The sequence below is a fragment of the Tachyglossus aculeatus genome, chromosome 17 (genome assembly GCF_015852505.1).
Source record: "Tachyglossus aculeatus isolate mTacAcu1 chromosome 17, mTacAcu1.pri, whole genome shotgun sequence".
Taxonomy (NCBI): Eukaryota; Metazoa; Chordata; class Mammalia; order Monotremata; family Tachyglossidae; genus Tachyglossus; species Tachyglossus aculeatus.
This window is the reverse complement of record NC_052082.1, coordinates 38,806,869-38,833,831: the sequence shown is the minus strand read 5'-3', so window position 1 is coordinate 38,833,831 and position 26,963 is coordinate 38,806,869. Positions and strand designations below refer to the sequence as shown.

The window sequence follows — 26,963 nt, the reverse complement described above, 5'->3', positions numbered from 1 at the left end:
CCCTCTTGGAACTATGTGGCCTGTGGGGAGAGACAGGGAGCACCTCAAATGTATGAAGACATTGGGGAAACATGAGGCACTAGGATCAAACCCAAGCTGAGTTGGACACTGGGGAAACATGAGGCACTAGGGTCAAACCCAAGCTGAGATGGGGTGGGGGATGGAGGTGTCCTGTGGCAGCAGCGGCTTCAGGAGATATTGTGGGCTGCACTCTGACTTAGAGGCTGGGGGACATGCCGTGACACCTGGGTGTTGGGGTGTGAAAGGGGGCAGTGGCCCTGGACCTCTGGAGCTGGTCCTATAATGGAGCCGGGCCCTGGGACGGGTAAGGGACAGCTGTCTGGGCCTGTGGAGCTGGTCGGCCAGTAGAGCCAGACCCCGGGACTGGTAAGAAGTGAGAGACTGCTGTGGATGTGCCCAGGGACACCTGCTGCACCCCATGGAGGCACTCTGTAGCAGGAGCATCCCTGGCCCTCAGCAGGTGAGTAGGGAAGGGGAGGGCTTCGGGGGGGAGGGGGGGGAGGGAAGAAAGGGGTCAGCTCCATGAGGGAGCGAGGGAAGGAAGGGGTCAGCTCCATGGGGGAAGCAGCTCAGAGCCTGCTTTGTGCACTGCAGGACTCATCTTGGGGAGTGGGGCTGACAGCACAGCTTGGATCTCCATCCCTACACCGCAGAGATCAACCTAGACCTCAGTTTGGAACCAGGGAGGGGAAGAAAGGCAGGAGGAGCTGCCGCAGCAGCAGAGGCTCGTTGCATAGAGCTCTGTGATACAAACAGCCAAAGGCTCACTCTTTGCCATGGAGCCCAAGCCTGAGGAGGGCAAGAGTAACACATATCTTTAAATCACATTTATAAAAAATTTATATTAAAATCTGCAAACTGTCTATATTGTAAACACCTTGTCAGCTGGAAATGTGTTTGCCAACTTGGTTGAACTGTACTGTCCCTTTAGAACACGCTCTGCTCACAGTAAACACATAACAAATACCACTGATCATCATGATTCTTGGCCTTTGGCCTCTTTTGTGCCTTGCCAAGTAAATTCAGCTCTCTGGGCCACAGTTTTTCCATTTGTAAAGTGTATATTGGTAGAAAGTTAGATAGCCTAGCTCTCCCCTCTCTGGATGCTGCTTAGGTACCCTGAAAATCACTTCTGGCCCCTGATAATTACCTCTGAACAGTTAGCAAGAGTAATTGGGTGAAAGTATTCAGAAAACTTCATTTGTGACAGAGTTGTGCAGTAAAGTATCAAAGCCTGAGCAAAACTGTAGCTTATATATGACCATCCTCAATAGAAAATCAAGATCCATGAGCTTTTGTCCCAGAGCAGCACCCCTGCTCATTCACTCTGGGCTTTACGCTCTCTGTCATTTTCACTCACCAATAGCTATGGAATGGGTTAGGGACTGAGTAACCAATCCAGAAGAGACTGCATACCCATTTAAGGTTGCCTGACAAGGGCCCACAGCCCCAGAAAACAATATGCTCCACGGTCCTTGGGAAGTTGAGGTAGAAGTAAAGGAAATCATCTTTAAGTATTGAGGTTGTCCTCTGTTGATGCAACAAAAAATGTCCTGTTTAAGTAATAGTAACTGGGGTTTTTGTTAAGTGCTTACTATGTCTCAAGTGCTGTATTAAACACTGGAGTAAATACAATATGAGCAGATCAGACCCAATCCCTTTCCCACAAGGGGCTCACAGTTTAAGGAGGTGGGAGAGCAGACATTAAATCTCCAGTTTACACATGAGGCAACTAAAGCATAGAGAAATGGCATTACTTGCCCAAGGTCATTGTCACCCGTTACGTGGGGGAGGGTTTGAGGATTGGCGAAATGGAGAGGAAAAGACCAGAGTTAGGCTGAGCCATGCAAAATTTATTCTAAGAGGCAAATCGAACTTACATTTCAGGATAAGTATACTTACTTTAGTTATTACCACATGGCAAATTTAACTTCCCTTTCAGGAGGAATACAGCAGCAGGGCCTAGTGGCAAGCACGGGCCTAGGTATCAGAGGACCAGGGTTTTAATCCTACCAATCTAATCTAATGTACTCATATTCCCACCCAAACCCTGCCCTTCCCTTGGCCTTATCTCAACTCATCTCTCTCATTTCACCCACATATTCAATGTCACCAGATCCTGTGGGTTCAACGTTCACAACATTGCTAAAGTTTACCCTTTCCTTTCCATTCAGACTGCTACCACATCAATCCAAGCCCATATTGTAACCCTACTTGATTACTGGATCAGCCTTCTTGTTGACCTCCCTGTCTATCTCCCTTCTAGTACATACTTAATTCTGTTGCCCAGATCATTTCCTCTAAAACTCTACTCAGTCCATGTTTCCCCACTTCTCAAGAATAAATAAATAAAATACATAAATAAATTATGGATATGTACCTAATTGCTAAGGGATTAAGGGAGGAGTGAACAAAAGTTAAAATACAAGTGCAAAGGTGATGCAGAAGGGAGTGGGAGAAGATGAAATGTGGACTTAGTTGGGAAAGGCCTCTTGGAGGAGATAGGCTTTTAAATGAGGTTTTCAAAGTGAGGAAAGTGAACACCTGTCAGGTATGAAGAGGGAGGGCATTACAGGCCAGAGGCAGGATATGAAGGAGAGGTCGGTGGTGAGACAGATGAGTTGGAGGTACAGTGAGTAGGGTGGCATTAGAGGGGTGAAGCGTGCTGGCTGTGTTATGGTAGGAAAGAAAGGAGCTAAAGTAGGAGGGTGAAAGGTGGTTGAGTGCTTTAAAGAAGAAATGAGATGATCTTTCTCCAGCTCCCCTGCGACCCCCCCCCCCCCCAAAAAAAAACTTTATTAAAAACACATCTCCAAGAAGCAGGAAATGGGACGATAGCTGGAGGGGCGTTGGGATCCACTGAAGGTTTTGTGTTTGCAGGAGACATGCAGGGAGGGAGAGGAGGAGATGCAAGGTGAGGAGGGAGGGAGCAGAAGCACAGACGGAAGGGCGAGGGTCCCGCTGAGGTCCTTCTCTTCCCCACCCTTCCCGGCTCTCTTCAGCCCCCTTCCCGGCCCTGCCCTGGCCCCGCCCCACTCCCCTAATCTCCGCTCCCACGGGCAGGAGCAGAACAGAGCGGGGGCTTATGGCAGAGGCAGCAGGACCGGGCGGGCACCAGAAGGAGGAGGAGGAGGGCCGCCTGATGTCCAGTCAAAGACCAGGGCAGGAGCGGAGTCCGGGAGGAAGGCGCTGGTGGAGGGGTAAGAGCTCGGGTTCCCGGGCCCGACGCCCCGCTCTCCCCGCCTTGCCCTCCCTCACACTGGACAGATGGAGGTGGATGGCGTCGGGCCGGACCAGGCCGGCCCCAGGGGGGCTGCGCAGTCCGCAGGGTCCGGTCCTGGTCAGTCCTGTGGGTCCGGTGCTGGTCGGTCTAAGGAATCCAGTCCCGGGCGGCAGAGTCTTCTGCTCCCCGGAGTCTGGGACCGGGACTGGGGTTTCCTAGCCGGGACGGCGCTCCCCGGGGAATAGACGGGCCCAAAAGCAGGGAAATCCTGCCCGGCAGGAAGAGAGGACGGACCCCAATGTCGGGGCCGGAGCAGCGCGGACAGACGCTCCGAGCCTCCCTCCCTGCCCGCCGCCCCCGTCCAGCCTCCGGGGTCCGCTGGCCATGACTCTGGAAGAAAAAACCATTCTCACAATCCGAACTGGAACCCACTGGGCTCCCCGCGGCCTATCCCACGTCTCGAGCGGTTGTAGATATAAGGCTCATCATGCATGGCTTACCAAGACGACCTTCATCGCGGGCGCCTGCATTCCGACCCTGGCGGTCACGGCGCGGGTGCCCCCCCCACCAAATTCCGGGCGAGCGGGTGGATCCCGTTTCCTTGGCCACTCCGCTGCACGTTGGCGAGGGGTATGACCTCCTTTTATGAGTAGTCATCCAGCATGACTGTGTCATCCAGAGTCATGGTCCGTTAGGACCGGTCAGCCTGATAGGGGTATTGGGGGGTTTGCAGAGTCCAGGGGTAGCCAGTCCGAGCAACCACAGGACACAGCACAAGTTTACTAGCACTGACCCTGGCACTTCAAACAGGTCAGGCTAAGGACAGGTCTGGCCTTAGCCTGGCTACTGACAGGGAAAACGGGATGGGCTCCTTTACGTGGAGCCCAGTTTTCCCAGTGCAAAATCCTTTGGGAGGAATATTATATTTTGCAAATCACTAGAAGACTCTTCATGTACTTTGCAAATAGCAATATGTTAATGGCTGTTGGTACCGATATTTTTTTAAATGGTATTTGTGAATCACTTACTATATACCAAGTACTGTACTAAGCCTTGGGGTAGATACGAGAGTGTGTCCGGTTGGACATAGTCCCTGTTCCACATAGACTGTCCCATAGTCTTAATCCCTGTTTTATAGGTAAGGTACCTAAGTCACAGAGAAGTGAAGTAACTTGTCCAAGGTCACACAGCAGACATGTGGTGGACTCAGGATTGGATCCCAGGTCTGTGCTCTTTCCACTAAGCCATGCAGCTTCCCAAAGAGCCTGACTTACTATTGTAGAGTAAATAGGTAATGGGAGAATTTTTGACTTTTATTTAAGTGTCTCCCATTATTAGATCAAGACCTTCTTGATGACAGGAATCATATATTAATTTCTTGAAAGTCCCTGACTAGAACAGGACAAAAAAAGTCCTCAAATGATGGCTTCCTGGCCTTTTAATTCTTTAAGGCCAGTCCCCTCCAAATTTCCTTTCCACATTTTTGCCTGTAAAATCCCTGACCCCTTTTCACCTCTGCATTCAAAATTAAAATTTGGCCCTGAGTGCTGTCTAGTATAGTGCTCTGCACAAAAAAAGCATGAATGTTGCTTACTGACTGTCTAGAAAAGTAGTCTTGCTTCCTATGCTGTGAAATGAAGTCAGGATGATTCTCCCTACTTTTCAGATGGGACCATTGAATGGAAACAACTCTTCATTCTGAGCATCATAGTGATTGTCCTCCTACTGGGGCTCATTATTGCTCTAGGTGAGTGTCTGGATCAATCTTACACAGACAATCATTCATTGTATTTACTGAGTGCTTGCTGTGTGCAGAGCATTGTACTAAGCGCTTGGGAGGGAACAGTACAACAATAAACAGATACATTCCCTGCCCACAATGAGCATAAAATCTAGATGGGGGGGAGACAACCATCAATACAAATAAATAAATTACAGTTATATACATAAGTGCTGTGGGGTTGGGAAGGGGGAAGAGCCAAGGGAGTGGGATATGAGGAAAGGTGAAGGCCTCTTGGAGATGTGACTTCAATAAGGCTTTGAAGAGGGGCGAAGAGTAATTGACTTTTGGATTTGAGGAGGGAGGGTGTTCTAGTCCAAAGGAAGGACATGGGCCAGGGGTCAGCAGCGAGGCAGGCAAGATCGAGGCACAGTGAGAAGGTTAGCACCAGAGGAGTGAAGTGTGCATGCCGGGTTGTAGAGGAAAGAAGTGAAGTGAGGTAGGAGGGGGCCAAGGTGGTGGAGTGCTTTAAAGTCAATGTTGAGGAGTTTTTTCTCGATGTGGAGGTGGATGGGCAACCACTGTAGTTTTTTGAGGAGGGGGGGTGACATGTCCTGAATGTTTTTGTAGAAAAATGATCCAGGCAGCAAAGTAAAGTTTGCATTGGAGTGGGGAGAGACAGGAGGCCCGAGAGGTCACCAAGGAGGCTGATGCAGTAATCCAGGTGGGACAGGATGAGTGATTATGTTAACATGGCAGCGGTTTGGATGGAGAGGAAACGGCAGATTTTAGTAATGCTGTGAAGGTGGGACCGACAGGATTTAGTGATGGATTGAATATGAGGGTTGAATGAGAGAAAGGATTCAAGGATAATGCCAAGGTTATGGGCTTGTGAGACAGGAAGGATGGTGATGGATATTCTTAGTGGAGGCATGACTGTGAGGATAAGGAATAAACCTAGACTTCTGTGGTCTTCTAGCTGCTTCCACGATATCTGCTGAGGGACTCTGGATATTAGATTTCACTCAGGCCAGCATTTTCAAGTTCTTGTCAGTTTGTTTCAGGATCCCTAATCCTGCTGGTCTCAGCTTGAGGGGAGAGGCCAACAGGAAGACTAATGATTAACATGTGGGTCCATTTTATTCTGGGCCTTGAATCCCATGGCCACATCTGGTCATGGATTAAACTTTGTTCAGGTAACTCTGAGACTGGAGTGTGATATCGTTTTGGAGAATGACAGAGTTATCGCCAACTGCACCCAGGATATGCCTTTCATTCATTCATTCATTCATTCATTCATTCATTCAATCGTATTTATTGGGCGCTTACTGTGTGCAGAGCACTGTACTAAGCGCTTGGGAAGCACAAGTTGGCAACATATAGAGACGGTCCCTACCCAACAGCAGGCTCACAGTCTAGAAGGGGGAGACAGACAACAAAACAAAACATATTAACAAAATAAAATAAATAGAATAAATATGTACAAGTAAAATAAATAAATAAATAAATAGAGTAATAAATATGTACAAACGTATATACATATATACAGGTGCCGTGGGGAGGGGAAGGAGGTAAGGCGGGGGATGGGGAGGGACACACGCACACACACACACACACACACACACGCACACACACACAAATTCATCTGTCCTTCATTTTGGAGATTACATTTCCCAGGATAAATTCCTATCCTGTTCCTTTGTGTGAGTGGCAAGTCACGTTCAAATGATTTTATTATGGAACATGGGAAGAAAGCTCTAAGCTACAGAACTGAAATTAAGCATTCTCTGGAACATATGAAAGTCATTGTTAGGAGTGATTGTAAAATCTGATTTCTATACCCAAACAACGATTGATAGACATTAATGGCAATTGACTGTAAGCTCATTCTGGGCAGGGAACATGTCTACCACCTGTGTTATATTGTATTCCTGTCTTGTCTTGTGCTGTTGAGTCATCTCAGAACCATAGCGACTCCATGGATACACATCTCTCCCTGAATGCCCCACTCCATCTGTGGTCATTCGGGTAGAGTATCCATAGAGTTTTCTTGGTAAAAATGCAAAAGTCATTTAGTCATTTGTCATTGCCTTCTTCCGCATATCAAAATTGAATCTCTACCCTTGACTCCCTCCCAAGATCGCTGCTGCCCAGCACTGGTGAATTTTTACTTGTAGCAGATTGCCTTCCCCTCACTAGCCACTGCCCAAGCTAGGAATGGAATTCATTCATTCAGTCATATTTACTGAGAGCTTACTGTCTGCAGAGCACTGTTATAAGCACTTGGAAAGTACAATTCAGCAACATATAGAGACAGTCCCTACCCAGCAACAGGTTCACAATCTAGAAGGGAGAGACAGACAGCAAAACAGAATAAGTAGATAGGTGTCAATACCATCAAAATAAGTAGAATTATAGATATATACACAGCATTAATAAAATAAATAGCATAATAAATATGTACAAATATCCACAAGTCTGTGGGGACGGGAAGGTGGTAGGGCAGAGGGAGGGAGGGGGCCGATGGGGAGGGGAGGAGGAGGAGAGAAAAAAGGGGAGGCTCAGTCTGGGAAGGCCTCCTGGAGGAGGTGAGCTCTCAGTAGGGCTTTGAAGGGAGGAAGAGAGCTAGTTTGGCAGATGTGAAAGATCCCGGGCTTTGGAGTCAGAGGTCATGGGTTCAAATCCCGGCTCCACCAATTGTCAGCTGTGTGACTTTGGGCAAGTCACTTAACTTCTCGGTGCCTCAGTTCCCTCATCTGTAAAATGGGGATTCGGACTGTGAACCCCACGTGGGACAACCTGACCACCTTGTATCCGAACAGTGCTTTGCACATAGTAAGTGCTTAACAAATAGTATTATTATTATTACTATTATTATTATTGTTATTATTATTATTATTATTATGTGTGGAGGGAGGGCATTCCAGGCCAGAGTTAGGACATGGGCCAGGGGTCAATGGTAGGACAGGCGAGAATGAGGTACAGTAAGGACGTTAGCGGCAGAGAAGCAGAGTGTGTGGGCTGGGCTGTAGAAGGAGAGAAGGGCGGTGAGGTAGGAGGGGGCAAGGTGATGGATAGGTTTGAAGCCAATAGTGAGGAGTTTTTGATTGGCAAACACTGGAGATTTTCGATCAGCAATAGTGAGGTTGATAGACAACCACTGGAGATTTTTGAGGAGGGGAGTGACATGCCCAGAGTGTTTCTGTAGAAAGATAATCCAGGCAGCAGAGTGAAGTATAGACTGAAGCTGGGAGAGACAGGAGGATGGGAGATCAGAAAGGAGACTGATGCAGTAATCCATTCAGAATAGGATGAGAGATTGAACCAGCAAGATGCAGGTTTGAGTGGAGAGGAATGAGCAGATCTTGGTAATGTTGTGAAGGTGAGATCTGCAGGTTTTGGTGACAGATTGAATGTGTGGGGTGAACAAGAGAGCAAAGTCAAGTATGACACCAAGGTTACAAGCTTGTGAGACAGGAAGGGTGATAGTGCCATCCAGAGTTATGGGAAAGTCAGGGAGAGGACAGGGTTTTGGAGGGAAGATAAGGAGCCCAGTCTTGGACATATTGAGTTTTAGTTGGTGGGCAGACATCCAGATGGAGATGTCCTGAAGTCAGGAGGAGATATGAGCCTGGAGGGAGGGAGAGAGAACAGGGGTGGAGATGTAGATTTGGGTGACATCAGCGTAGAGGTGATAGTTGAAGCCATTGGAGTGAATGAGTTGACCAAGGGAGTGAGTATAGATGGAGAACAGAAGGGGACCAAGAACTGACCCTTGAGGAACCCCTACAGTAAGGGGATGGGAGGAAGAGGAGGAGCCCGTGAAGGAGACTGAGAATGAATGGCCAGAGAGATAAGAGGAGAACCAGGAGAGGACAGTCTGTGAACCAAGACTGGATAGGGTTTTGAGGAGAAGGGAGTGGTCCACCGTGTAGAAGGCAGCTGAGAAGTCGAGGAGGATTAGGATAGAGTAGGATCCATTGGATTTGGCAAGAAGGAGGTCACTGGTGACCTTTGAGAGGGCAGTTTTGGTAGAGTGAAGGGAACAGAAGTAAGATTGGAAAGGGTCTAGGAGAGAATTGGAGTTGGGGAATTCAAGGCAGCAAGTGTAGATGACTTGTTCTAGGAGTTTGGAAAGGAAGGGTAGGAGGGAGATAGGGCGATAACTAGAATGAGCAGTGAGGTAAAGAGAGAGTTTTTTTAGGATGGGGGAGATATGGGCATGTTTAAAGGCAGAGGGGAAGGAACCAGTGGAGAGTGAGCAGTTGAAGATGGAAGTTAAAGAGGGGAGGAGGGAAGTGGCGAGAGTTTTCATAAGATGAGAGGGAATGGGATCTGAAGCACAGGTTGTTGGGGTGGCACTTGAGAGGGGGGAGAAGATCTCCTCTGAAGATACTGCTGGGAAGGATGGGAAAGTAGCAGAGAGGTTTGAGAGTTGGGGGGATGGAGAAGGGGGAGGGGTGACTTTGGGGAGCTAAGACCTGATGGTGTTAATTTTAGTAATGAAGTAGGAGGCCAGATGGTTGGGGGTGAGGGGTGGAGGAGGGGGAGGATCGGACCTGAGGAGGGAGTTAAATGTCCAGAACAGCTGATGGGGGTGATGGGCATGAGTGTCAATTAGGGAGGAAAAACAGTTTTGCCTGGCAGAGGAGAGGGCAGAGTTAAGGCAGGAAAGGATAAATTTAAAGTGAACAAAGTTGGCTTGGTATTTAGACTTTCGCCAGCAGCGTTCAGCAGCTCAAGCATAAGAGCGAAGGAGGCAGACAGTGGCAGTGATCCAAGGCTGTGGGTTAGTGGTGTGAGAGCGACAAAGGGAAAGGGGAGTGAGTTGAGTTGCGTAGAGAGAGTGAAGCTGAGACCAGTAATCTGGTCATCAAGAGTAGGTATTGAGGATAGGGAGGCGAGGTGGCATGTGACGTGCTGAGAGAGATGGATGGGGTAGAGAGAGCGGAGGTCTCTGTGGGGAAGTAATATAGATTTACAGGGTGGAGGAGTGTGAGAGAGGAGGCAGGTGAGAAGGTTATGATCAGAGAGAGGGATTTCAGAGTTGGTGAGGGTGGAGATATAGTGCAGTGGTAGGAGAGTGAGGTGCAGTGAGGTCAAGGGTGTGACCAATTTGGTGAGTGGGTGAGGTGGGGTGGAGCAGGAGGTTTGACTCTCCTTCCCATAGCTGAGACTGGTAGAGTACTGGAAACTTTCCAGGAGAGATCCTGAGGGGAATATTGTACTCTTCTAAGGGCTTAATACAGTGCTGTGCACACAGTAAGCACTCAATAAAAATGATTGATTGACACTGTTAGAACCAGGTTTCCATAGAGGACTGCAGGAGGGAAGATTTTTGATGCTACTGATGCCTGTCTACTTGTTTTGTTTTGTTGCTTGTCTCCCCCTTCTAGACTGTGAGGACATTGTTGGGTAGGGATCGTCTCTATCTGTTGCCAAATTGTACTTTCCAAGAGCTTAGGACAGTGCTCTGCACACAGTAAGTGTGCAGTGAAGATGATTGAATGAACCAATGAAATGAGTGAATGGTCAACAGCAGCATGAGAGAAAGTCGAGGGTGGAGACTCAAGTTTACTGGGAGGAAGGAGGCAATGGTAAACCATTTCTGTATTTTTACCAAGAAAACTCTATGGTTCCACTACCAGATCAATTGCAGAAGGAGGTGGGGCGTCCTGGTAGAGATGTGTCCATGGAGTCGCTGTGGGTCGGAGACGACTGGGCAGCATAAGACAAGGCAAGACTATCTGTCTGTCTCCCATTATAAACTGTAAACTCACTGTGGGAGTGAACCTGTCTTTCACTCTGCCAAGCATTTAGTCCAGTGCTCTGCATACAGTAAGTACTCAATAAATATGAACGATTGATTGATTGATTAGGTTTTAATTATAGTTGATAAGGCTTGTTTCCACAAGTTCTCTCAAGTTGTTTTGCCCCACTGGTTCCAGAGAACCTTTGCTTTTTCCTCAGCAATCAAAGGATTCTTAAAATTTATATTTTATGTCCTTCATGGTCTTTCTTCCCTGTGTCATGACCTTGTGAGCTCGGTGATAATGCTCAATGAACTGCTTTTTGAATCATCCTACAGCTCTTTTTGTTTTTCCTCAGGCCTTTAGCTTTATAACGTGATTTCTTCCAAAAATCTGTTCAGAAGGTAATTATTTGCATAGAGTGTTTCTTGAATGATTGTCTCAAAGACACTTGAAGACGTCTGTAGCCTGTTGAACCAGGAGAGTTTCCCAGTGGATGAGAAACTGGCAGATCCTCATTTTCAAACAGGGCAATGAGGAATAAATTGAACCTGACCAGCTTCTCACATCCATATAGGAAGGACATTCATTCTATTTTGATTGATTGATTGACAGTCTGATTTTCAGCTTCCCCATCCCACTGCCCTGTGGCATCAGACACCTGTAACCTTAATGGCCAGTAGCTTCATCTTTAACCAGTCCATAAGTTGACATCACAAATACTATATCTTCCTGCATAAAGTAGGGGAGTGACACATAAAATTAACATAGTTTTTTTGAAGAGAATTGGTCCCTTATTCAAAGTCTTATTTTTAATATTTATAGAAGCAACGTGGCCTGGGAATCAGAGGACGTGGGTTCTAAAATGGGATCTTCCAATTGTCTGCTTTGTGACCTTAAGCAAGTCACTTCACTTCTCTCTGCCTTAGTTAACATCCGTAAAATGGGAATTAAATCCTACTCCCTCCTACTTAGTGTCCAATCTGATTAACTTGTATCAACCCCAGCACTTAGAACAATTATATGTTGCCAACTTGTACTTCCCAAGCACTTAGTACAGTGCTCTGCACACAGTAAGCGCTCAATAAATACGATTGAATGAATGAATGAATTCTGAACCTAGCTAAAAGGTTAGTCTTCCTGTATCTATTGTTCTGGTGTGTGAGATAAGTTAAGATCTCATTTACCTTGACTGCTTTGCTCAGAAAATGCCATTTCTGTGAGAGATAGTAAGCAGGAAGAGGAATTTTCATTAGTATCAGATATCTCCTTCTGGATGATTAGAGAGAGAAACCATCAGAAGAAAGGGAAGTGTGCTAGTCAAACTAAGAAAGAAGGCAAAAAGTCTACAAAAAAGGAGTGAGAAAAAATAGAATCTTTAAACTTTGTATAGTGGGTCTGACCTCTTTTGGTTCTTCTAATAGAAGATATCAAGAAATGGCTGCCCTGGGGAGCCATAATGCATGGTTGATGGTTGATCAGACTAAACCTTGGACTTCTTGAAGTGCTGTGAGAAGGATTTGCCAGAGGGAGAACCCAGGCGTCCAACGCCCCTCCAATCTGTGTGCCTTGTTCTATCGGGTGGAAGAGGACTGAGGGCATCCTAACAAGTCACATGAGTCAATCTGATATTTACTAAGTACCTCCTATGTGCAGAGCACTGTACTAAGGATCCTGGAGACTTTAAAAGAAGCAAAAAACAAGAGTGGCTGAAAAGACCAATATGAATCTGACACATCAAAGGACCTGTCACTGCTTTTCATTGTGTCTCTTGGTATCTCGATCTTTATTAAGACTTTACTTTCTTGGTTGCTGTTTGCCAAACTGATCAAATTCCTGAGGTGGTTGCACAGTATATCACATTGTTAGGAACTGTATTATTCCCTCCTAGGCTAGGCCATGATCTCTTTCCTCATCATTCAACAACAACTTGGATATCCTGCTGTCATCCATTTTCTGCACATGATCTCTCCAGGAAAGCTGTGTTTCTGTGAGCAATGCTTCAGTGCTACTGTGCTAACTGAATTCCTAAACTCATTGCCTTGTCACTTAAGGTTGAGCAAAGGTCTTGGGTGATGCTAGTGAAACTGCTCCAGGAACTGGATGTGTCTCCACTAGTAAATCTGGCTCTCGCAACCATGTAGGTTGGACATCAAAACAGAATGTATTTATTGATCACTTTCTGTGAGAAGAGCATGGTATTAAGCACTTAGGAAAGTAAAATACAATGGAATGTATAGGCATGATCCCAGGCCCACAAGGGCTGTACAGTTTTTTGATGCTGCTACAACTATTAAGTAGGCCCAGTGGTTTTTCCTGTCACCACTACTGTAAGGTGTGGGTCAATTTGTAGGAAGTTTAGGAGAGACTTGATAGAAACTGCCACTTCTTAACCCAGGAAGCACTGAGTTAATATCATCAGCTATCAAAATTGTCTCCTCACCATCCTTAAGATCCTTAAGTCAAAAAAATAGAAGAGCTCACCAAGAAAACTGGCATGGGATCTTAGTGACCTCCTGTAAAAATAATAATTGTGCTAAGTGCACAATAATCAGGTCAGTCCCAGTCCTTGTCCCACATGGGGGTCCCAATGTAATATGTAGGGAAAGCAGATTTCTTAGCCCCATTTTATAAGTGAGAAAACTGAGGCACAGAGAACTTTAGTGATTTGCCCAAGGTCACAGAGCAAGCAAGTGGCAGAGGTGGGATTAGAGCCTAGGTCTTTTTTTTTCTGAGGCCAGAGCTCTGTCAGGCCATGCTGCTTCTCTCCATTGGTGTCAATTGGTGGAGATCCTACCTGGAGTCCTCCTAGCCTGACTAATAGAGAAGATTCCTAACCCTGTTTTCACAGAATCACCTTGAGTGTTGGACTACACACACAGAATGAGAGATTTGTGCTGTATGTCAGACTTGGAAAAATTCTGGCAGCCTTTCATTCATTCAATCATATTTATTGACCGCTTACTGTGTACAGAGCACTGTACTGTGTGCAGAGCACTTGGGAAGTACAAGGTGGCAACATATAGAGACGGTCCCTACCCAACAGCGGGCTCACAGTCTAGAAGGGGGAGACAGACAACAAAACAAAACATATTAAAATAAAATAAATAGAATAAATATGTACAAATAAAATAATAGAGTAATAAATACGTACAAAGATATATACATATATGCAGGTGCTGTGGGGAGGGGAAGGAGTTAAGGCGGGGGGATGGGGCGGGGGAGGAGGGGGAGAGGAAAGAGGGGGCTCAGTCTGGGAAGGCCTCCTGGAGGAGGTGAGCTCTCAGTAGGGCCTTGAAGGGAGGAAGAGAGCTAGCTTGGCGGATGTGCGGAGGGAGGGCATTCCAGGCCAGGGGGATGAAGTGGGCCGGGGGTCAACAGCGGGACAGGCGAGAACGAGGCACAATGAGGAGATTAGTGGCAGAGGAGCAGAGGGTGTGGGCTGGGCTGTAGAAGGAGAGAAGGGAGGTGAGGTAGGAGGGGCGAGGTGATGGAGAGCCTTGAAGCCGAGGGTGAGGAGTTTTTGCCTGATGCATAGATTGATTGATAGCCACTGGAGATTTTTGAGGAGGGGAGTAACGTGCCCAGAGCGTTTCTGCACAAAGACGATCCGGGCAGTGGCATGAAGTATGGATTGAAGTGGGGAGAGACAGGAGGATGGGAGATCAGAGAGGAGGCTGATGCAGTAATCTGGTCGGGATAGGATGAGCGATTGGACGAGCAGGGTAGTGGTTTGGATGGAGAGGAAAGGGCAGATCTTGGCAATGTTGCGGAGCTGAGACCGGCAGGTTTTGTTGACGGATTGGATGTGAGGGGTGAACGAGAAGCGGAGTCGAGGATGACACCAAGGTTGCAGGCTTGTGAGACGGGAAGGATGGTAGTGCCTTCAACAGTGATGGGAAAGTCAGGGAGAGGGCAGGGTTTGGGAGGGAAGATAAGGAGTTCAGTCTTGGACATGTTGAGTTTTAGATGGCGGGCAGACATCCAGATGGAGATGTCCTGAAGGCAGGAGGAGATGCGAGCCTGGAGGGAGGGAGAGAGAGCAGGGGCAGAGATGTAGATTTGGGTGTCATCAGCGTAGAGATGAAAGTTGAAGCCGTGGGAGCAAATGAGTTCACCAAGGGAGAGAATGTGATAGAGAACAGAAGGGGACCAAGAACTGACCCTTGAACAACCCCTACAGTAAGGGGATAGGATGGGAGGTGGAGGAGGAGCCCGCAAAAGAGACTGAGAATGAACAGCCGGAGAGATAAGAAGAGAACCAGGAGAGGACAGAGTCTGTGAAGCCAAGGTTGGATAGCATGTTGAGAAGAAGGGGTTGGTCCACAGTGTCAAAGGCAGCTGAGAGGTCGAGGAGGATTAGGATAGAGTATGAGCTGTTGGATTTGGCAAGCGGGAGGTCATTGGTGACCTTTGAGAGGGCAGTTTCCGTGGAATGTAGGGGACGGAAGCCAGATTGGAGGGGGTCGAGGAGAAAGACCTCTACAAGGACTTAACGTAACCACTCAACTCCCTTATTAGACCGTGACTCTGGAAACTACTAAAATGGTAAACTGTGCTTAGGATGTTTATAAAGACTTAATATTATTCCATGACCATAACCATCATCATCATCACCACCAATGATATTTATTGAGTGCTTTTTGTGTTTAGAGCATTGTATAAGCACTTGGGAGAATACAAGGCAACAGAATTGGTGGACATGTTCCCGGCCAAACAACGAGCATACAGTCTAGAGGGCAAGACAGACATTAATGTAAATAAATAATATGTTCAAAGGCACCACAAGGAATCTGGAAGTTGGTGACAGTACACAGTTCCAGCCCCCTGGAAAGCTTTTAATAATAATAATATAATAATGTTAGTATTTGTTAAGCGCTTACTATGTTTCAAACACTGTTCTAAGCACTGGGGTAGATACACGGTAATCAGGTTGTCCCATGTGGGGCTAACAGTCTTCATCCTCATTTGACAGATGAGGGAACTGAGGCCCAGAGATGTTAAGTGACTTGCCCAAGGTCACACAGCTGACAAGTGGCGGAGCTGAGATTAGAACCCGTGACCCCCTGACTCCCAAGCCCGGGATCTTTCCACTAAGCCCCACTGCTTTTACTTAATCAGGATGTAGGCAACATCCAAGCATCTTGAATGATTGTCACTAGGACTTTAAATGATGCTGGTAATCTATAAGACAACAAGGTTCTCATTCATTTAAGAATTCCTGCATACTGATGCCTGTTCCCTAGAGACTCACACCTAAAAGACATGCAAATTTGTAAACCATTTCATTGAGGTACGGTAAACTAATGAACAGTCTAAAGCATCTGAGGTGTATCAGTCTGCACTGGGAAAGACATACACACAAGCAAAAATTAATACTTCTCTGCACACAGTAAAAACTCTACAAGTATGATTGATTGATTGGTGACACCAAGCTAAACGTTGTCACATAAGTTTGTTACCTAGGCAGCAGATTGACCAATAACACAACAGTAGACAAGGAAGTAAAGACCAAATGAAAATGATCAGCACATTTTTTGGGAGATTGTCAGAGTATGGTGGTAGGGTGGTATCAGCCTCCAGTCCAACCTCATGGGCAGCAAAGCTAGTGTTGAACAACCTTCTGTATGGCTGTAGACCTGGGCCCCACCCAGGCTCCATAGCTGGCTCCTTGAGCAGTTCCATCAGCATCATTTACAGGGCATACTCAATATCAAATGTTAAGAAAAAATCATGAACAATGAAGTTCTGGAATGACTCATTCCCCTAGTATCAAAGCTACGATCCCCTTAATACAGCCACACTGGGTGGGTAACGTAAGGAAAATGAGCAACAAAAGAAAATCCAAAAACTTCCTGGATGGAGAGCTGTTATTAGGAATCGCAAAGTGAGGAGGGCAGAACGAAAATTTTAAGGTACCTTAAAACAATGTCTCAGCCATTGTTGTATCCCTACTGAAAACTGGGAGTTAAACATCAAGGTAGACCAACATGTGTCCTTTGGGAGACTGACAGGTTGTTGCTGAAATAGCATCAAGATCAGGCCAGACTTCAGGGAGATGGGACATGTAAATGTCTCCTTTATGGCTGTGAAGTTTGGACCACTGCACCCTCTAGCTATCAGTGCGTCAGAGAAGCAGCATGGCTCAGTGGAAACAGCCCGGGCTTTGGAGTCAGAGGCCATGGGTTCAAATCCCGGCTCTGCCATTTGTCAGCTGTGGGACTTTGGGCAAGTCACTTCACTTCTCTGGGCCTCAATTACCTCATCTGTCAAATGGGGGTTAAGACTGTGAGCCCCCCGTGGGACAACCTGATCACCGTGTAACCTGCCCAGTGCTTTGCACATAGTAAGTGCTTAATAAATGCCATTATTATTATTATTATCCCCTCCTCCCATTAATTAATCAATCAATCAATCATATTTATTGAGCACTTGCAGTGTGGCTCAGTGGAGAAAGCATGGGCTTTGGAGTCAGAGGTCATGGGTTCAAATCCCGGCTCCACCACTTGTCAGCCATGTGGCTTTTATATTAGTCACTTAACTTCCCTGTGCCTCAGTTACCTCATCTGTAAAAGGAGATTAAGACTGTGAGCCCCCTGTGGGACAACCTGATCACCATGTAACCTCCCCAGCGCTTAGAACAGTGCTTTGCACATAGTAAGCACTTAATAAATGCCATTATTATTATGTAATGCTTAGGGAAGTAGAACACAACAATATAACAGACAGGTTCCCTGGTCATAACAAGCTTACAGTCTAGAGGGGGAGACAGACACTAATATAAATAAATTACAGATATGTACATAAGTCTGTTGGGGTGGTGTGAATAAAGGGAACTAGTCAGGGTGACACAGAAGAGAGTGGAAGGAAAGAAAATGAGGGCTTAATCAGGGAAGGCTCCTTGGGGGATATCTGCTTTCAATAAGGCTATAATGGTGGGGAGAGCAATTTTCTGTCAGATAGGAAGAGGGAGGGCATTCCAGGCCAGAGTCAGGACATGGGCCAGAGGTCAGTGGCAAGAGGTAGATGAGATTGAGGTACATTGAGAAGGTTGGCATTAAAGGAGTGAAGTGTATGGACTGGGTTGTAGTATGAGAGTAGCCAGGTGAGGTAAGAGGGGGTCAAGGTTATTCATTCATTCATTCAATCGTATTTATTGAGCACTTACTGTGTGCAGAGCACTGTCCTAAGCGCTTGGGAAGTACAAGTTGGCAACATATACAGATGGTCCCTACCCAACAGCGGGCTCACAGTCTAGAAGGGGGAGACAGACAACAAAACAAAACATATTAACAAAAGAAAATAAAGCCAATGGTAAGGAGTTTCTGTTGGAGGCAGAGGTGGATGGACAACCACTGGAGGTTCTTGAGGAGTGGGGAAACAAGGACTGAACATTTTTGTAGAAAAATGACCCGGAGAGCAGAGTGAAGTATACATTGAAGTGGGGAAACACTGGAGCTACGGAGGTCGGTAAGGAGGATGATGCAGTAATCAAGGTGGGGTTGAATAAGTGCTTTAATTATTATGGTAGCAATTTGGAAGGAGAGGAAAGGGTGGATTTTTAGCGATGTTGTCAAGGTCGAACTGACAGGATTTAGTGAAAGACTGAATGTGTGCATTAAATGAGAGAGAGGAGTAATTGATAATTCCAAGGTTACGGGCTTGTGAAACAGGAATTATGGTGGTACGATATAAAGTGATGGAAAAGTTGGGGAAGTCAGGGTTTGGGTGGAAAGATAAGAAGTTCTATTTTGGAAATGCTAAGTTTGAGGTGACAGCAGGACACTCAAGTACAGATATCTTGAAGTCAGGAGGAAATGTGAGCTTGCAGAGAGGGAGAGAGATCAGGGCTGGAGATGGGAATCAGCCTCATTTAAGTGGTAGTTGAAGCCAAGTGAATTAGTGAGTTATCCAAGGGAATGACTGTAAATGGAGAATAGAAGGGGATGCAGAACTGAACCTTGTGGGACATCCACAGTTAGGGGGTGGGAGACAAGAGAAGGAGCCTGTGAAAGAAACTGAGAATGAGTGGCCAGAGAGATAGGAGAAGATCCAGGAGAGGACAGTGTCAGTGAAGTTCAGGTTGGATAATGTTTCCATGAAAAGAGAGTGATGGACAGTGTTGAAGGCAGCTGAAAGGCTGAGGAGGATTAGGATGGAGTAAAGGCCATTGGATTTGACAAGAAGGAGATAATTTGTGACCTTAGAGAGTGTGGTTTCTGTGAGGTGAAGGGGGTGGAAACCAAGGAGGGAATTGGAGGAGAGGAATTTGAGACAGTAGGTGTAGACAACTTGCTCAGGGAGTTGGGGAACAGTGGTAGGAAGGAGATTGGGCAATAACTGGAGGTAGCCATGAGGTCATGGGAGGGTCTTTTAGGATGAAGAGACATGAGCATGTTTGAAAGAAGTGGGAAAGAAGCCATTAGAGAGTGAACAGTTGAAGATGGTGCTCAGGGAAAGAAGAGATAAGGTGTGAAGTGATGGAGTCAGATCAGTAGGTGGAGTGGGTGGATTTTGAGAGAAGGCAAGAGATCTCTAGAGATACTGTTGGAAAGGACGGGAGAGTTGAAGAAGGGGCAGGAGGAGGGAGAAATTGGAGAGGAACAAGGGAGATTTTAAGGAGATCATATCTGATAGATCCAATTTTCTCAAAAAAGTACATAGCCAGGTCATTAGGGGCAAGGGATTGGGGAGGTGGAGGGACAGCAAACTTGAGGAGGGAGTTAAACACCCGGAACAACTGGTGAGGACAATGAGCATGGTTGTCAGTAAGGATGAGGCAATAATTTTGCCGGATAGAGCAAAGTTCAAGCACACAAAGATGAACTTTAGGTGGACAAGGTTGACCTGATATCTAGATTTTTCACCAGCAGCAGTGCCATTTCTTTCCAGTCCCCTAAAATAAATGCTAAACACCTGTCACCTCCATTTTCTGCCCGTCAGCTCCCTCCTTCACCGTCTGCAATCTGGTTTATGCCCCTTCACTCCAAGGAGAACAGTTCCTTCAAGGTCACCAGTGCTTTTCTTGCCAAACGTAACAGGCACTAACTCTGCACTAATCCTCCTCATTCTCTTGATAGTCTTTGACACCAAGGACCACTCCCTTATCCTGGAAACACTACCTAATTGTGAGAAGTTTTGGAGCTGGCAGGTGTTTGAGGCTTGCTCATAAATGTTTATTAGAAGCCACAAGATGCAAGGTGCTGTACAGCAGAATAGATAGTGACGTCAACCCTGTACTTCCAGAACTTCAATTCTAAAGAAACCTACAACCAACAATCAGTACCTGACAGTCCCCCCTTTCTCATGTCATTGAGGCACAAGGACTAGTGGAGAAATCACAACTATGGGAGTTGAGGCCTTGATTTAGTATTGATCACCTGCTTTGAGACATTGGGAAAACCACTTAGCCTCTCTGAACTCTGCATCTTTAAAAAATGGGGTAATTTTCCCTGACCTTACCTGCCTCACCATGGTCTTGAGAAGTCAAAATTGTGAGAGTTATGAAAAATAGAAATACTCTGTGAATTGCAGCTATTAGGACTCTCATTATTGAGAGGGATTCTGGGGTAAGGTGCCATTCACCCAAGTGAGAAAATTACAACTAGGACACCCAACCAAGAGCACTGACTATCCTGTTCCTTTATCCCACAGCTACTGAGACTTGTCCTAAGTGTGGAGAGACTTGTCCTATATGTGGAGAAACTTGTCCAGATGACTGGGTGCAGTTCAGGAAGAAATGCTACTTATTTAATGGAGAAAAAAATTGGACCGAGAGCCAGGAATTCTGTAAATCCCAAGGTGCTGAGCTAGTCGTGATTGAAAGCCAACAGGAACTGGTGAGTTTCAGGCTGGAACGTTTGGACCATATTTTCCTTCTTGGAAGTATCTCCCATGGCCTAAATTTGGTGTGTCTGTACCTATGGATGTCCCTAGAGTTGGATAAATGAATCCCAAATGCACAAACCCTAGTAGGGAATACCTTGGTGTAAGCTAGCAATAATAATATAATTGACAGCACTTTGAATATGTGTGATAGGATGCAGCCTGGCCTAATAGAAAAAGCACATGGCTGAGAACCAGAGGACCTGTGTTCTATTTCTGCCTCTGCCACTTGCCTGCTGTGTGACCTGGGGGAAGATGTTTAATATTTCTGTGCCTGTTTCCCTATCTGTTAAATGGGGATTCAATACCTTCTCCCTTGCCCTTAGACTACGATCCCTATGTGAGATAGGGACCGTGTCTTACTTGATTTTCCTGTGTCTCTTACCCCAGTGCTTAATGAATACCATTGTTATTACTGTCATCATTATTACTATTTTATTTTTTCCAAAGAAGTTTTATATCAGTTATTTTTATCTTTACTTCTCAATAATCCTTTGAGTCAGAAAGATGCAAATATTTTTATTCCCCATTGTTCAGCTAAGTCCAGAAAGGTGAAGACCACAACTTCACATAGCCAGTCAATGTCAGACTAAACCCAGGTCACCTGAATCCCAGCCAACTGACTCTCATCTTCCTACAAGGTGGCTATTCAGGATGTAGATCCAGTGTGGCCTAGGGGATAGAACACAGACCTGGAATTCAGAAGACATGTGTTCTAGTCCCAACTCTTCTGCTTGTCTATTGGGAAACCTTGGGCAAGTCATTTAACTTCTCTGTGCCTCAGTTACTTCATCTGTGAAAAGGGGATAAAATATTTGTTCTTCCTCCCTCTTAGTTTATGAGCTCCATGTGGGACAGGTTTGTGTTTTATCTGCTTATATAGTATTTACCCCAGAGTTTACAGTGGGCTTTGTACATAGTAAGAACTTAACAAATGCCAAAACTATTATTATTATAACTATTATTGTTATTGTTATTACCATTACTGCTACTACTACTACTACTACTACTACTACTACTATGTCCATGTTTCCACCCCAGGCTACGACTGTCTTTAATCTGTTTTTTTAGCTCTTTCACTTAGTGTTTAGGGGTGCACAAGGGATAGAGCAGGAGCCCCTCTACCCTGTGGATAAGACTCTATATTCCCCAGTTGCTATTACTGCTTCAATCTCATGGGCTTCCTAAGCCCAGTCCCAGACAGCAGCATGTGCTGAGAAGATGAACAGCTCACCGGCAAACTCTGGAGATGAATATCCCAAAGAAGCAGCAGGGCCTAATTCAAAGAGCATTGGCATAGAAGTCAGAGGACCTAGGTTCTAACCCTAGCTTTACCTCACACCTGCTGTATGACCCTGTGCAAGTCACTTTACTTCTTTTTACAGCAGTTCCCTCATTTGAGAACTGGAGATTCACTTCTCCCTCTTGCTAACACTGTAAGCCCCATGTGGGACCCATTTATCTGTTATCTATTCCAGCACGTAATACAGTGTTTGACGTGTAGTAAGAACTTAATATATACCACAATTATTATTATCATTATATCCCCTGACCACCAAAACATTTGTTTGGTGGCCTTCCCAGACCCCTTTGGGCCTGATCCCAGAATTGAGCTGACCAAAGGACAAGTTCCCTGACGGTGTTAATTTATTAGTACTTCTAATTGAATGTCATCTGTGTGAGAACACTGTACTGAGTGCTTGGAAACCTACAACAGAAGGAGAAGACATGGTCCCTGTTCTCAAGATGAATACAATCTAATGGTGAAGAAAAGGAGACTAAATTTTGTGCAAATAAGGGAAGCAGGAGAAAACCTGATAATAGCAAGAGCTGTGAAAGTGTTTATACAACTGATTGAGTAAATGGAGCACTTACATTGATATAAACATAAAGGTGAATGGTGGCCGTTAGGGTGGAGGAATGCAATCAGGGAAAGTTTCCTGGAAGAGGTTTTCTGACTCCTGATAAATGTGTCTTTCTGCTGAGATCTATCTGAGAAAATCCTCGCTAGTTTGAGGGACTCCTCTGGCTGAACTGACATCCAGGCATGTATCTCTATGCGGAGGGCTTTCCGGCAGTCTGCTTGGCCTGTGCTCTGTCTGTTTGGGCTGTTAACTGTGGAGTTTACAATGTAGTGATTCCAGCCTGACAAACTGACCTTAAGTGTGGATGACAATGAAGAGTGGATCTCTGTAGCCGAGAGCCCATCCGTGTGTGAGCTGGTCTTCCTGCTGGTTTCTTTGGAGAAAGGAGCCCAAAGCATGCTGGGACTATTCTGGAAAAATTCCCAGAAGAGAGAACAGCCGTGCCTCTGGAAAGTGTCTGATTGCAGGATTTCTCCTTCTTCCCTGCACAGTCATTGGTTCAGAAATTCCAGAATTCCTGGATTGGTCTCTACAGGAATAATGAAGAATTCTATTGGGTAAATGGAGCCCCACTGAACAAGAGTCTGTAAGTTCCCTTTAACTCTTCTATCTGATAGCCTGAGAGAAGTAGGAGGTATTCAAATAAAAGTACATCCTGAATTTATGAAATTTTTCTCCACACATGGGTCATAATTGTTTTGAGAATGGAAAAGTTTTCAGACCCCAAAGAGAAGCAGCAGTTTAAACCCAGATCACCTTCATTCCTTGCCCCTCATCTTTACATGCATAAAATGGGGTTGAGATCAATCAATCAATCAATTGTATTTATTGAGTGCTTGCTATGTGAAGAGCTCTGTACTTAGTGCTTGGGAGAGCACAATACAACAGAATTACCAGATATGTCCCCTGCCCAATATGAGTTTATAGTCTGGAGATATTGATTTCTAAATCTCTTCCCTGTGCCTCTACTCCTTTCGATTTTTAGAAAGGGTAAATTATCTCACCTGTCCACTTAGGGGCCAGAAAACTATTCGCATCTCCTCTGTGGGTTTTAACCGGGACCACAGAGCCACAACACACTGGGGGCACCCTCTCTCAAGACACCTCCTATTTCCAGCTCAGCCCCATGAGGAGATCTGGGAAATCTGATGTATTCCTAATACAGCCCATGTCTCTTTCTCAACTCAGGTTCGAAGTCACTGACCCTGGAGACTGTGCATATGTTTCTGCCAGTAAGATTGCTACAAATTCCTGTTCCACATGCAAGTTCTACATTTGCAGCAAGAATATGACTGTGACATGAAGGAGGAAGAGAGTGAAGATGGGACCTGTAGGAAAACTATAATCAAGGAGGAGGAGGAGGAAAGTTGGGAGTCCTCAGAGTTCTGGGTGACTGGAACTGTTAGTTCCTCAAGTAAACTGTAATATCTTTGTGGGCAGGGATTGTGTCTTTCATTATTCAGTGAGAGAACTAGGCACAGAGAAGTGAAGTGACTTGCTCAAGGTCACACACAGCTCTAACTCCCAGGCCTATTCTTTTTCCACTAGGCCAAACTGAATACGGTATAGAGTGGGAATAAAGTCCTTATGTGTTCGTGAAACCCCATGTAAAGTATCTGCGTGCACCAGCAGGGCACTTTACTCTGCTGTTCTCTGGTCCTACCCTTGAAGGGCCTGCCCTGTGATACCCAGGGTTGGATATGGGCCTGTGAACTGTGCAGTGGTGACCAGCTGTGGAACCTCTGGGGCCCGAAAGGGGCGGCCCCAGTGACAATCCTCAGGGCTTGAGGTGAGAGCAGGGTCACCAAAGGCCATCAAGGGACTGGAGAAGGTGATGGAGCAGCACAGAGCAGAACAGCTACTGCCCCAACAGCTATTTAGGTGAATCACCCCTGGAAATGACGCTGAAGGCCACACCAAGCAGGATGGAGAGAGGGAAGGACACCATCTCTGAGAGGAAGTGACACACCTTCAAAGAAAAATGTGGGCTGGAACAAGGGACATGGGGAGAGTGGGAGGGTAGTTCAACCCCAGACCATCCTCTACATCCAGAAATTCAGGAAAAACTAAGCTCTCAGGGGGAGGCCAGTGTTAGTCCATCAAGGAAGATGGATTCACCATTGACTGGGAAATGGTCCTACATTCCAGGGTGACCCTCACAGAATCATCAGCCAGGGAGAGTCCAGAGTCGGGGAGGAGGAGGAAGATAGATTAGGTTCTGGTCCTGGGGCAGGTGAACTGAGAGACACAAAGAAAGTGTAGATGTGATGATCACGTCATTAACCACCACTGGGAGAAATGCTCTGTGTGCTTTGAACTGGGATGAGTTTCCAGAATGGTCAGTTCCAAGGGCAGCCACAATGGTGAAATGCTTAGATTAGTATCAATAACAAATGTTGAAGATGTTGTTGTATGGCGAAAAAACAGGGATATTGACAAAGTGGGGATCAGCCAGCTGCTGCAGCCTGTACTTCCCAAGCGCTTAGTACAGTGCTCTGCACACAGTAAGCGCTCAATAAATACGATTGATTGAATTAGAAAGATGAGGTCAATTTCTTCTGAGCTCATTGTGGCTGCCAAGAGGGCTCAGGCCCGTGTCCAGGGCTGGAAGGATACAGTGATTCAGATGCTGTGGGAACAGCCACCATTCATTCATTCATTCAATCGTATTTATTGAGCACTTACTGTGTGCAGAGCACTGTACTAAGCACTTGGAAAGTACAATACAACAATGAAGAGAGACAATCCCTGCCCACAATGGGCTCACAGTATAGAGGTGGGGAGACAGATATCTATACAAGTAAACAGGCATTAATCTAAATAAATAGAATTATAGATATATACATATAGATATATACATATATACATATAAGAGAGGTGGAAGATCTCCTCTTGAGATACTGCTGGTGAGGATGAGAGAGTTGAAGACTGGACAGGAGGAGGGAGAAATTGGGGAGAAGCAGGGGAGATTTTAGGGAAATCACACCTAATGGTTTAAATTTAATGAATAAAGTACGTGGCCAGGTCAGTAGGGGCAAGAGATGGCAGGTGCAGTGGAGATAGGGTTTGAGGAGGGGGTTAAATGTCCAAAACAGGTTGCATGGACAATGGGCATGGGAGTCAATAGAATGGTGAGGTTTTGTTGCCCGGCAGACGAGCGGGCCAAGCTGTAGCAAGTTATTGAAGTAAATGTGGCATAGTGGATAGAACATGGTCCTGGGAGTCAAGAGGTCATGGTTCTAATCCCGACTCCCCCACCTGTCTGCTGTGTGACTTTGGGCAAGTCACTCAACTTCTCTGTGCCTCTGTTCCCTCATCTGTAAAATGGGGATTGAGACTGTGAGCCCCCTGTGGGACAACCTGATCACCTTGTAACCTCCCCAATGCTTAGAACAGTGCTTTGCACATAATAAGTGCTTAATAAATGCCATTATTATTATTATTATAATTATTCTCTGTGCCTCAGTTACCTCATCTGTAAAATGGAGATTGAGACTGTGAGCCCCAGGTGGGACAGGGACTGTTTCCAACCTAATTTGTTTGTATCCACCCCAGTGCTTAGTACAGTGCCTGGCAAATAGCTTAACAAATACCATAATTAATTAATTGAGAGTATGAGTTTGAGATGGACAAGGTCTGGATTTCCTTCAACAGTTCTCCATGTAATGAACACAAAAGCAGAGGAAGCAAACTGTGGAGTACCACAAACAAGTGCCACAGTCTGCCACAAACAGAATGGACAAAAAAATCAATCATTCAATCAATCCCATTGATTTAGAGCCCACTGTGTGCAGGTCTCTGTATTAAGCACCTAGGAGAATACAATAGATTGAGTAGACATGATTCCTGCCGTCAAGGAATTGTCAATCTAGGTGTGGAAGCAGACATGTAAATTATTCACAGACAGGAGAAAGTAATTGAGTACATAAGATATTTTCCTAAGTGCTTTGGGGATCATGAGCAAGTAGGAGCTTAAGTGGGCAGAAGGACTGAAGTGGCAATTGGGGGATATAAAGTGTTGAGGCTAGAGATAAATCAGGGAAGGGCTCCTGGAGGAAATGTAATTTCTTCATTTCTGCAGTCTCTCATTTCCTCCTTCCTTCAGGATATCTCTACATGGATGCCCCTCAACACCTTAAACTAAACTTTTCTAGAATAAAACTCCTCATCTTCCCACCCAAACCCTATCCTCCCCTTGTCTTTGCCATCACTGTAGACAACACTCCCCATCTCACAAGCCATAGCCTTGGCATTAACATCAACTCATATCTTTCATTCAAACCACATATTCAATGTTACCAAATCCTGTTTGGTTCAACCTTCACAAAATTGTTAAAATCCATCCCTTCTTCTCCAACCAAACTGCTAATACTCTGATACAAATACTTATTCTATCCCACTTTGATTGCTGCATCTGCCTCCTCACTGACTTCCCTGTGTCCTGTCTCTCCCCACTCCAATCCATATTTCACTCTGCTGCCTGGATCATTTTTCTTCAA

At 45.8% G+C, this 26,963-nt stretch overlaps 1 protein-coding gene across 1 annotated transcript; it reads left to right on the top strand.

The window, feature by feature from the left end:
- Window positions 1-439: 439 nt before the first annotated feature.
- LOC119939039 (C-type lectin domain family 2 member L-like) lies at window positions 440-24,065 on the top strand. Its single transcript, XM_038758812.1, has 7 exons — window positions 440-481; window positions 1,388-1,398; window positions 3,085-3,221; window positions 4,911-4,991; window positions 20,369-20,553; window positions 22,956-23,050; window positions 23,653-24,065. The coding sequence occupies exons 1-7, from the start codon at window positions 440-442 to the stop codon at window positions 23,765-23,767; spliced, it is 666 nt and encodes a 221-aa protein (XP_038614740.1). The 3' UTR covers window positions 23,768-24,065.
- The last annotated feature ends 2,898 nt before the right edge of the window (window positions 24,066-26,963 follow it).

What these genes read in the sequence shown, in the direction of transcription:
- LOC119939039 (XM_038758812.1), top strand. Translation starts at nt 440, where the DNA reads ATGGAGGCACTCTGTAGCAGGAGCATCCCTGGCCCTCAGCAG. An exon ending in TTGAAAGCCAACAGGAACTG is followed by an intron (nt 20,554 to 22,955) that starts GTGAGTTTCAGG and finishes TTCCCTGCACAG; the next exon opens with TCATTGGTTCAGAAATTCCA. An exon ending in GCCCCACTGAACAAGAGTCT is followed by an intron (nt 23,051 to 23,652) that starts GTAAGTTCCCTT and finishes TTCTCAACTCAG; the next exon opens with GTTCGAAGTCACTGACCCTG.